Here is a 12,615-nt window from a genome sequence, read left to right as displayed (position 1 = left end):
TGGCATTGGGGAAAATGCATTGGGTGGGTGTTGCGAGCAGGCCAGGAATTCGGGCAGCTGATTTGGGGCAAGAATATCCAGATCCAGTGGCCCTTTGGAATCACTGGCTGCATCGCGATCAACTGGGCAGGATTCTGCTCCTCCTGCAGGGAGACCTCAGTTTCAGGGTGTGGCACAGCTGCCCCTGACAATTCTAAATTTAACTTTATCAAAGATGGGAAAAGAAATTTATTTAAATAAAATTTACTCCTTGCAAACCACCTAATTGTCCCTTCTCTGCTACTTCTACATCACAAATTATTCTCTAAGGGAATCAACACTGAACACTAATGTGAAAGTGTGTTCAGCTATTGTGATTGGAAATGAATGGTGTATAGGATTGCTTCCACAGCAAGCTCTTCCATTTCAAATCGGGTCAGTGACACAAAATCTCATGTCCCTGCTGCTTTTTTAGTAGTGGTGCTTGCTTGCACTTCCAAGCCATTGAACACAGCACATTCTTCTTCTTTTCTCATAGAGTAAGAATCATTCAGCTCTTTATAAAGAAAATCCACAGTGGCCTTGTTAGTGAATGTAGAGCTGTTGGGCTCTTGATTTCCAGCCAAAAGCTAATGTCAGACTTAATGAGATTGACTATTGAATCAGGCAGACAAAAAGGCATAAGCTGGCCAAAGCCAGAACCTTTTGTGTGTTTGTTCAATCAAAGTTTAACCTACTTTTGAATTTAGTACTGTGTTTAATTAAAATAAGCCAGTTTGCATTTCTAGCTATCAAAAAGGGAGCTGGCGTTCCTTTTTTTATGATGCTTTTTAAGAAATATTGGGGCTGGGGATTTAAAAGTACTTCTTGAACTTGGGAAAGCATCCAACATCTATATTAAAATAGTAGCTTAATTTGTAGCTGTCAGGAAACCGTCAGCTGAGAAAGCAGCTTTTATTAATTAGAAATGAAGTGTGTTAAAGTTTCCATAATAGAATATTTCAAAATGTCTTTGAAACGTTCAGAGAAATGTCACAAATAAGGAAGTGACTTTGCTTTAGAAAATGTGAAAAAGTCAAACTGAGGAGGAAGGAAGAACCACGTGAATTTTCAAAACATTGTTTTGCCTTTTTTTGTTTTGAAAAGCTGAAAAAACCGGTTCTTTGTATGTTGAATGCCTGCATGTAAATTTGATTAGCCAGTTTTGTAACATTTGAAACAGACCTCATGAGCATAGTGAACCTGGTCAGTTCTTTCTAGATTTCTGTTTTGTTCATTACATGTAGCGAAGTTGCTGTGCTAGCAAACAAATAAGCTAAGAATTTTTAAATGAACGGGAGGAGGGGGAAATGTATGTAGGTTAGTCATTTTCTTGTCTCTTGATATGGGCTTGTCTTGTGAAACCCAGTCAAAAGGCAAGAGAACCTTCAATCTGCAAGGCAACATGTCCTTTACTAGGCTCCATTTCCGGCAATTGGAGTTGCAGGGAGAGGCTATAGTTATAAGCAAGCTTCAGGTTGCTTTAAGGCAACAGAATAAGCACATAACATATGTGTTTGCCTTCCTCATGCTAGTAACAGCAAGATTTGATGACAGCTTTTTCTTAGTGCACTCTGAGAGTAGGCATATAGTCTTCATCACAGAGATCAGGAAAATTGAACCAATTTGTTGTCAAAAAGCCCATGGCTGTGTTTAAATTTAGCCCATACTGCTGCTTTCACAGCAGTGAGAAGCAAACCTCTGATCGAAATCAATTTAAACTGTCAGTCAACTAACTGTAGCAGAAATCTCTTTTTCCCAGCATCTTACTACAGTGATGTAAGCAGCTTCTTTGCAGGGCCTTGGGTGGGTGGGGGGAATACTAAGGTAAAAGTTTGGATGAGAGGGATGGTAGAAATGTCTTGGAAGCTTACAACGAATTGATGAATACAGAGCAATGTGGGTGAAATGACCCAAATAACAAAGAGGAAAGTGTCAGGGATTTCCTAACAAAAATGGACAGTCTGTGTTGAAGGAAATGAATGGAGAGAGAACTTGATAGGCAAATGTGACACGAGGCAGACCTGAAACCAGATTATTGAACAGATGTAAAAGGATAGAATGGTATTAATATTTAACACTTAGAAAACACCTAAACTTTTAAGCGTTATACATATGTTTAAAGATAAGACTGTCACTGCCTGCCTTATGATCATGGGCCATCTGCCTGGTGTCTGGGAAGGGGCAAAGTGTGCTTCTACAGTTCCAAGTAACAGGCAGTTGGAGCAAAATATTCTTTCATTCAGGGTTGCGGGGGGAGCATTCCCTCTGCAGTTGTTCATACTGTGACCGATGAAAGAGATCTGGATACATTGCAGAAGTTCTATTTTCCAGGTGTCTAATATGTAACAGCACTGACTGCTTGCTGCACAAAACACAAGTGGCACGCTTCTGCCCACAAGCCTTGCAGCCCTTCTTGGCAACTGTTTCATACACAGGCTACCTTGAATTTTATTTTATTTTATTAAATTTGTATACTGCCCTTCAGCCAAAGATCACACCTACATGCCATCAGCCGAGAGTTTATTAAACCTGTAGTATTACAATGTCCATACAGAAGTATGCAATGGTTTTATTACTGGAAAAAGAGAGGTCTTTCTAATTTTCCAAAAATTCACATAGCTCAGATGGTTAATTTTTTAAAAAAACTGATGTTTCTTTTGCATTTCTGTGACCTTGGTATAAAAGTAGATTGAAATGCGTAAACTTTGTTGTTAGCAGAGTCGCTTCGTTTTTTCTGCCTCGTTCCTAATAGGATTCTTTTTATTGTTGCTTCTTTCCTAGGTGGCCACTTCTTTCACCGTAATTCCCTCTCTCCTCGGAGCCTGGTTTATGAGAACGACTTCTCTTCCATTGAACCTGTCTTGGACATGTATGATGAGAACAAGACCTGAAGGGGATCTGCATTCTTATTTGCTCTCTTTCCCCTTTCCTTTTCCGTTTCTCATTCCTATTGTTGTGTACTCCTTCCATGGGTGTCCTTTGTCTGAAGAAGAGCTGCCTTTTCCAGAACATGTGCCTGGCTGCCAGGCTGCAAAGGTGAAGCTCAGCTGAGGCAATATCCAAGGATGACATCTGTAAACGGATGAAGTGTGTGCACAAAGTCGGCTGTTGGAGGTTGCCGAGTGACCAAGTTGTCATTAGCAGTGCCAGCGGGATGGTGTTGGTATGCTAGAGGTTTTGCCCTACTCTCAGTTTTAATTTTGTACAACAGTCACCTCTCTCGAGTAGGCACATGATATTTCTCTTCTTTTAAAAAAAAAAAAAAAAAAAGTTGCAGTGTTTGCCAGCTTAGTTGCCTGATGGAGGAGGTGGTAGGCTACATGCCCAAAGCGCTCCAGTTATTCTTCATTCTAACCTTGATCTTACACTGAACATCCCCATTCCAAAGGGATCTATGAGAAATGTATTAATGTTCCAGCTTTCCATTTAACAAGCTGATGGCAGAACTAGCCAACGTTACAGCAGCATTACAGCCTGCAATATTCGTACAGGATTTTTCAGGGGTGGGGGATGAGGGTTCCTACTTCATTGCTGCGGTTAAATATGAACAAAAGCTGCTTAGAAAGAATGCAAAAAAACAAACAAAACAGCCATTTTTACAGCCTTCCTGCTGAAGGAATCTCAGACTGATGCTGCTGCTGAAATTTATAAAACCAATATTTGATCTTTAGATGATTAAGACTTCTTAAGAAGAACCCAGGAATCAGAAATAAGTTATTGCTTGTTTTTTTAAAAGGTGTGTACTTTTTCACTCTGATTTTTAAAAAGCCACTTACGTTGGTGTTACATACTGAAAGAACTGGAAGCATCCTTCATACATTTTTACCTGAGATAACTAATCATAAAGCAACAAACACTTTTCTGAAGCTACACCTGTTCCAGAGGACATCAACAGTATGAATCTAGTATGGAGGAAATGCAGTTGCTACTTTGACATCTAGGAGCAAATCCATATTTACTAGAATGGGACAGTGGCTGTAGGAAATAAACTTTCCAACTGATGCAAAAATGGACAGCTAAAAGAACAAAGACTATAGGGTGTGGTTTTTTTAAGTAGTTGGCAGTGTTGCTTAAGCAAAAAATAGCAATTCAGAACAAAATTATGCGATGGTGCATCTAAAGTAGCTTTTCCTACTGTGGGTGCTGCATAAAATGTAACAATTGAGAATAGTCGCCCCCCCCCCATTGCAAATCTGAGCTGCTGTAGAAATAGAAGTGGTATGCTTGTAGTGTGGACACTTAATGCTCTTATGAATCTTGATTGTTGAAGAAATTGAAAACCAAAAGAAAAGGTAAGGAATGTTGTGTGGGTGTCTCGTTCCATTCAGGCAGCTTACAGATGAAAAATGTCTTGTTTTTCTCCTGCAGAAAGCGGGCTTTCACAAGATCTCTCCTGCCCTGAAATGTTGTGATGCTGAAAGTTTTATGCAAAGACTTGAAATTAGCTCTGTGAAGCTAAGTGTTTCTTCGTTAGCAGGAATGCCCTTTCTGTGTTGCTGAGATGGCCATATTGTGTGTCTGATCATTCTTAACTGGGTGATACAGAGCTTAGGGACTTAGCACTGGCAGCCGTTTTGTTTGTTATATGTGCCAGGTAAGTTTTAATGTACTCCACTGAACTGTGAGAGATTCTTTACAAAATCTATTTAAAAGCACAGTCTTGAAGTATTGTGAATGAAAGTTAGATGATTTAGTGGAGAAGATCAGTAATACTGATTACATGATTACAATGATATTATTTAAATGGACACACAAAGTCTAGCATTCATTTTTCCTTTTACAAACTGCCAATACCATACACTTCTCTGATGGCAAGAAAGCATCTTATGAAAGAAGTGTATGTAAAGTGCTCTCGTATTGCAGAGTTTTTAGTGCATAGCTAGAATCTTGATTAAAAAACGCCTAAAACAGATTCTGCCCCTGCCCAATCCCTTTTATTAACTATACATCTGCAATTATTCACATGTAATAAATCACAGTAGTTTACCTGATTTTAAAATTTTAACTAGCTGAAGTTAATTTTAAAACTGAACTGTTACTGAACTTTACTGAATTCTTACAGCCATAACATTGAAGTATTTAAGATTGGGTGTTTGGCAGGATTTTGTGGAATGTTCAAAGGTCACTGTGTAGGCCCATAGCCTGAAAGGCAATAAAATATATTAACTGGATAAACACTTAGAAAATGCTAATTGGAAGCAAAAATACCAATAATTCTTTGTGCACAGAGGGCCCATTCCAGAGAAAATGTAGTTCAATCGGTGGTTGATTTCAATGAGATTTAAGTGTAATTACATTCCTTTGTATTTGCATTTTGACGGGTGAGTGGTAATATCATAGTCATGTTTTTAACAGATTCAGGCCACTATTTTAACCAAATTTATACCGTTTTTAGAAGATCCAGGCTTCTCCTCCTCCTCCTCCTAACGTAATGGATTTTCAAGTTGGAATGGATTTTCAAGTTCTATATAGATGAATAAGGCAACTTATGATTTAGGGCATTGTTTGCTAGATATAAACAATGTTTGCTCTCCAAATCAAGGAGAGATCTATTGTTTGAATACATACAGCTGCTGCTATAGAGTCAGATCATTGGCTCCTCTAGCATCATATTGCCTGTTCTGGCTGCCAGCTGCCCCAAATCCCAGGCCTGCTGCCCCAAATGCTTTAAAATAGAGGCGCTACCATGGATGAGTTTGGTATCTTCTGCATGCGAAACCTATGTTTTATCACTGAGCTATGCTCTGCCCTCTCTCGTTTCTAGAACATGAGGCAGGGCAATCAGAATTCAGTGAACTACAGCTGGCCACTACACTAATATTTCTCTTTGGTATCTGAGGCATTGGTGGCAGTGCCTGAAGCTAAGAAAATAGAGCAATGAAAGGGAAACATGGAAGCCTTAAACAAACTGTAGTTACTATTGAGTTATCTGTCTGACTCAGAATGTTGCGCCCTACTGCGGCCGTCCAACATGTCTTGGCTCATGAAGAACCTTGACAGTTGCCACTGGAGCATATTCTGTGTCCTGATAACTTGGGAATAGGCAGCAATCAAGAAAACCCTTCAATTGTAGCTTTTCAAATGTGGCTTTTGTCTGAGCTGTAAATTGTAGTATCCCTCTGAACAATAAAAGCAAACAAACCAGCCCCCAGAAAGCAAGAAAGCACCCTTTGGAAAAGCCTAGTGCTGCTTAAACTTCAATGATTCCTTAAGTAGATGTCATCAAGATTGGGCCTCCTTCCCCTATAAATCTTCCAAACATAAAATATTTTGCTATCTTGAGAGAGAATGCAGTAGGGGGGTGAGCTCTAATTTAAGTATTATATATTGCCCTTTAAGAACAATGGTGGCTTACGTTCAGGGGCATATATTTTATCTTGACAGTATCATTCACTCTTTTATTTAGCCCAAGATGGGTTTTTTAAAAAAATAATAATCAAGATTTCTGAACACAGGTCAGACCATGATGTGAGCACACATTGATTCATTCTCAAGACTAGAATGTTTGTACATAATCAGGCCAAATTTGGGGTGGGTAGGGTGGGATTGAGATGGATTTGGTCTTGTGAACCTACTATTTTGCCACTGACACTGTTGTGAAAAACAGTATTTTTAAAATAAAAAGACAACTGTGGAAATCAGCATGTACATAAACACAAGTTTTAAAACTCCCATCCTGCTTATATTTGGCTACACTCCAAGCAAAAAAACAGCTTGCATAGTTTTTAAATATGTTTATATTACATGTGAAATGGCTGTTCAGTCTTCTCACTTGAAAAGTGCCGCAAATACTTAGCCCAATATAAGAATTGTGCTATACATGTTTTTTTTTCTTCAGAGTTTATCCCATGTAAGGAAAAAAATGTGAGAAAGTGGCTCTTCCAAAAGGGATTCTTCATGTGCCTTGCCATCCAGCATTGCACAAGTACCCTTAGCCAACTACAGAGACTGGGTCCTGCTCTGCAACTTTCTAGAGAGCATGCATTTTATTAATATCTGGGTGTGGCTACTTATTATAGGTAACACAAAAACAGGTAATGCAGGCATGGGGGTGGGGCATGTCTGTTTCTAAATTTATTACACTCCCAAAGATTTCAGGCAGTTCATTTGAAAGATTAGTTAATTGCACACATCCTTGCTCAGTGTTTTCCCCCTATATGTGTATGATAACTAATTTACCTAGTTAAAAATGCATTTTAGCAGATGTAGTACTTAAGACTTGTATTGTTTTTATTATCTAATTCCCTAACTGTCGCTTTGTTCAAGAACTGCACAGGTATGTAGAGGCTATACTATTACAAGTAAAGTAAACTGTGGCTCAGTTGATAGAAGCTATCCTTTTCCTGTTACTTTTCTGGGGTTTATTATTGCAACTGGAGGAAATTGTAGCAATGATAGACTGTGGTCTGGTCCACACACTTAACAGGCATTTTCGCATTGTGGAGCAGACATGTACTCTTCTCACCCACCGCATAACACCACGCATCGCATATAGCGAACAGTTCACTAAAAGGCCCAAATTTCACAACTTGATTTCACAAGCCAGTTTCACATGATTTCCCCTTGCCTCTGCATGAGACACTTTGTCTCATCTTACGTTCATGGGGCAGGGGTGGGAGGGAGAGGAGGGATAGTTATATGGCATGTCAAGTCATAGAATCATAGAGTTGGAAGGGACCCTGAGGATCATCTAGTCCAACACCCTGCAATGCAGGAATAGGCAGCTGTCCCAGATGGGGATCATACCTGCAACCTTGGCATTATCAGCACCACATAACCAACTGAGCTATCCAGGCTGATATGCACCTTCTTCTCCAGTATATTCACAGGATTGAGGGCTAATATATGAACAAGACCATTATCCACAAACTATTTTTAAAAGGTGTGCGTATATTAAAAGCCTGTTTCACTTGTAAATTCCTAGGAGATAGGCACGCACAATTAAGACTAACAGCCCTAAGAAAATGCGATTTTTAAAAATGTGAATAGGAATAGGAACCATACACATACAAATAGACTGTTGCAGTGAGGGCAAAAATGTGGGTAAAACAGTAACTTTGGACAAATGGTTTGTTGATTTAGGAGTGCAAATACTTTAGTTAGGCAGAATAGTAACCCATGGACATATCCACCCTACAAATAAATGAAAGTCTGTTTTATACCACTATTGCCACCTTTGTGCCAGAAAGAGAAGGGTGTATTCAATCTAGCCTGGACTAAAAATAATCATTGACTAATGCAATCAGCAAAGTGTGTGAGCATGGAAAAGGATAGTAAAAGTTGGTGCCTTCCCACTTTTAAAGATGAGCATTTTTATCTATTCCTGGAATTTAGACAGCTAGTGTTCTTCCTTCCATAGGCAAACCACTTTCCCTTGGCATCTGTGTTTTTATTGGTTGTGATAAAGTAAGCTGGTAGGCTTGTTTTGCACAATTTTAGAGCTGGAAGATCATAAGGCATCTAATCTACTCCTGAATAAGTGTATTTACATATAAACTACCGTTAAAAATATTTCTCTAACCTTGTTTAAAAATGCCCAGTGACAGAGACTCCCTTAGTAACTTGTTCCATTCATTGTTGCTTCCTAATTATTCCTCCTACTTAATAATTTCCCTTGCTCACTTTCTGATTCATGTTCTAACTTGTGTGCCACACCCTCCCATACCCAATAATACTGTTTTTCACAGTAGTTATGAGTCCATCTCTATCCAGAGGGCATAGCAACATATTTAAAACATGTAGGCCTATACAAAGACTCTGTTTTCGCAGTAAGACTGCATTGATGTGCCCTATGTGAATTTACAGAGATTAAACAAAGTAACTAAGAAGCATCTGCATCATGGTTCCATGACGTTCAGTTGTTTACAGTGACATCTAGTGGGGAAGAAGGGGGTAAATGAGCTCTCCACGCATTCATCTCATGTTTAAACAATGAAAACTAGTTGAGTCCTATTGTATGGCCCACATAGGAAAGAAAAACAGATATATAGCAACTTTTCAAGCAGACAATGCTGTATCTCCCCCCCTTAACCTTTTCTTCAACTGACCTATTATTTGGTGAAATCAGCATATTATGGATGGCCTTCTACTAGGTGCTATTGGGGTAAATGAAGTAGGCATAATCCTTTCTGTACAAAACTTAGCAGCTAACAAGAGAGTAGTTTGGTTTTATTGTTCCTTTTTCAAGCTGTACTTCGCCTGTAAAACATTTGCAGTTAGAAGGCTTGTCTACCCTCCTGTCACTCCCATATGTGTGGAAAGGGCTTCACACCCTCTTAGATTGTATTTATTTATTGCAGTTGATTGATGCAGTCAAAACTGTATTATAGTTGTACTGAAGCAGCACAACTGCACTAATGGGTAGTGCAGTTGTACCAAGGATAGCTGCTTCTCTTCAAAACAGTGCCACTTGAACCACACAGCCTGTTTTTGGCAGTGCTCCGTTTGTAAAGCTTATCCTAGTATACAGTTGCAGTGATGGGGCCGGGGGGAGCTGCACCTCTTGAGTTCCCTTCTGTCACGTGGCTATTTAAAGCATAGGTTCCCTCATATTTCAGCTTAGACTGCAGAGGGATGACATCAGTTGAAATTGACCTGCAGTAAACTAGCAGTATGTAAACTCAGATTTTACTGTGTTCTGAAACTGGCACAATTAGCAAAATGTACATGATGTATTGCTATTAGCACACCTGTGCATTTGCTATAGGAGGGGCTTAGCTCCCTTTCCTATCAGTTCAGTAAAAAGATGATGATCTGGTGTGGGATTCACATGCACCAGGCGGGAAACAAGTGAGTTTTTGAACAGGAAATATCTAGTTCCATCCAAGCGCTAAACAAGCAAGTTATGTTCAATGCTTCTGTTTCCTCATATATAATATGGTAATAATACCTACCTCACAGGAATAGTGTGAGACTTCATTCATTAATATTTATTAAGAATGGCAAGCTTCTTGCATGGATGGTGCTATGTAAATGCTTACATGTTTGTTCGCTTGTTTGCTTATATATCTTCCCAGTTTTCCCTGTAGATGTCAGGCCCTCTGGGGTGCTGGACCATGTTGGCTAAAGCGTTGTGATCTGTTATTGTAACTGTACTCTGATTGTCTGCCTCTCTTTTTATTATTTAGTGTTTGTTCACTTATGCTTGATGGGCCATGCTTGTAACTCTCCTAAATGTTATTTCTTTTGATGTATCCAGACAATAGAATACAGTGGAATGGCATTGTAAAGGGAGGATCTGCTGACTCACTAAATTGGCGTACTCCCAATGAGTTCAGAATGTCTACGCTAGTATAAAGGGTCAATGATTCTCCCGTTAGAATTGCCAGTCATGTCAATGATGGGATTTTAGCAAATGCCAGCTATTGAAGTTGTGTTCCATCAAGCACCTAGATTGCTAAAACCATGTTCTTATTATGTTGAGATCTGCTCAAATTATGGGGGGAAAGAAGATAGTGGTCCTTTATAAAACCCACAAGCCTCAACTCCTGAGACTGCCCAATTTTAGTCAGATCATGGACCCCTGCACTCTCCCAAAAACAGTAGTGAAGGGGATCAAGCCCTCTCCGAGCTCCCTGTAATTTGAGCACTTCTGACAATCCCTGTAAGAGGGTATAAGAACCTAAAAAACACACACCAGCTATCACATTTGTTAACACACTGATGAGGTTGATCTGCATTAACGAAAAGCACATGTCAAATAACTGTCACTCAGCTCTGTAGCTTGGAGAAAAGAGTTGCCATTTTTCTAGCATATAATCTAATCATTTGGAATGGCTCTGGCTGCCCCACTTCCAAGGTCAGTGAAGTTTCCTTCAGTTCTGGGAACTGAAGAGAAGAGACACTTGCTATGTGGTAGTTAGGCTGTGCTGTCTTAGGTATGATGGTGGTGGTTATAATTAACAGGAGCATGATGAATAACCCTCATACCTGGGCTTTATCCAGACACTGTATATCAAGGATGGCTAATCTGTGACTCTCCAAATATTGTTGGAATCCAGCTCCCATCAGTCTCAGACAGTATGGCTAATGGTCAGGGGTAGGTACGCCACCTCTGCTGTATATGAAGGCTTTGCCAGCTTTTTCTGAAAGAGTTCCTGTGCCTTTCACAGCTGCATGCCAGGCTAAAATGCAACTTGTACAACTTCTCTTGGCATAAAGATGCAGTCATTTTTTTGGGGGGGGGGGGAGCTGCAGTTGCTAAGTTCCTTCTTGTCATGCAGCAACTGAAACCACAGGAGCCCAGCCAAGAAAAAGAGGGGGAGGAGAAAATCTGTGAATATTTGGAAATCAACACTTGTGGGTTTAAGAGGAAATGCTACCACCAGAATTAAACATTTGACCTGCTTTCCTCTCTTCTCTACATCTGCACATTGCTCACTCTGGTGATTAAAATTGCTGCACTAAGCCTTATATGTTGGGAGAAAATAACTTTTCTGAAGTGCACAAAGCTAGCAGTATCCCAGTTGTTTGGTCAACTTAGCAGCAAAATAAATGGATATCTGCTAGATGCCCTTTTTGTGCCACTTAAGGGCTATGCATGCAATCCTTAGGTTTGTGGTTATCCATAGAAACTATTTGTATGGATATTTAGTTACGCTGAACCAACAGTTTGCATTTGTATCAGCACACAGTTCAGTGGATGTGCTTAATCATGATTTGAGCTCATGTAACTACAACCAGCAGTCTTGAATCCAGACTGTTAGCCCAGATAGAAAATTTAAGTGGATAACTCTGTATGTAAGGCTCATGTGTCTGCTCAGGATCCCCAGGTACAGGCCAAGATTAACTATGCACAAAATGCAGTGAGAATAACTTTTAGCAGGTCTTTTGCAATGTGATGAGTGAAAGTGGTTAAACTATCAAACAGCGTGTATGTAAAATACAATGGCAGGGCCTATGTATTTGAATTCCTCATTGCCATATTGTGAATTATACCAGTATGAACAACAGAGAGCCGAAAAATACAAACAAGCTACTAGAGGTCTGGCAAAGTGAAAAGGATTATTTGCCTTGTTTCTAATCTAGGCATGTGCAGGCAGTCTGCCACCCTCTTGACAATCTAAACTTTAAAATCTGTGTGATAAGCTGTAGCTTGGCAGCCACAAAAATTCTTAGTCTACATATTTTGATGTAAGTATACTACTGTATTGTAGCTATGTGGTATATGCTGATATGTTAATAGTGTATACCTTTAAGTTAGGATTTGCTAATGTAATACATTTCAATAAAAAGCTATTTAAAAACAGCCTATGCCTGCTTAATGGTGTTCCATTGCTATGTATATGTGAGAATTTCACTGCCTTGCAAATCCCAGTGCACAACTGGTGAGACAATCTGAGATACCTGTTCTCCAGTGCTTCAAGAAAATGGATGAAATCTTCGGCACACAGAAAATTATCTTCTAGGTATCTCAGATGGCTCTTCGTGCATTTTATTTCCTGTTATACTTAGATATCATGTGACCACATGGCAGATCAGGAACCAGTGGACAAATTAAAAATAAGCTCATCTGCCTGATTCTCATCTCATGATACTTCACAAACTGTACTTTCCCATAGTCAATTTTGTGTTCTATGGTGTTCAGCAATTTTT

The 12,615-nt window shown here is 39.5% G+C and overlaps 1 protein-coding gene across 1 annotated transcript in view; it reads left to right on the top strand.

Annotated features, from left to right (window-relative positions):
* The window catches only part of RNF130 (ring finger protein 130), a 42,099-nt gene extending 29,831 nt beyond the window's left edge, over nt 1-12,268 (top strand). The window contains exon 8 of the mRNA XM_080991425.1: nt 2,803-12,268. Within this exon, the coding sequence (XP_080847551.1) occupies nt 2,803-2,912 (110 nt within the window). The 3' untranslated portion in view covers nt 2,913-12,268. The remainder of the gene's footprint in view (nt 1-2,802) is intronic.
* The last annotated feature ends 347 nt before the right edge of the window (nt 12,269-12,615 follow it).

This window comes from Podarcis pityusensis (assembly GCF_964106645.2).
Source record: "Podarcis pityusensis genome assembly, chromosome: 2".
In the NCBI taxonomy this organism is placed as follows: domain Eukaryota; kingdom Metazoa; phylum Chordata; class Lepidosauria; order Squamata; family Lacertidae; genus Podarcis; species Podarcis pityusensis.
The sequence above is the reverse complement of the archived record's forward strand: the minus strand, read 5'-3'. Positions and strand labels throughout refer to the sequence as shown.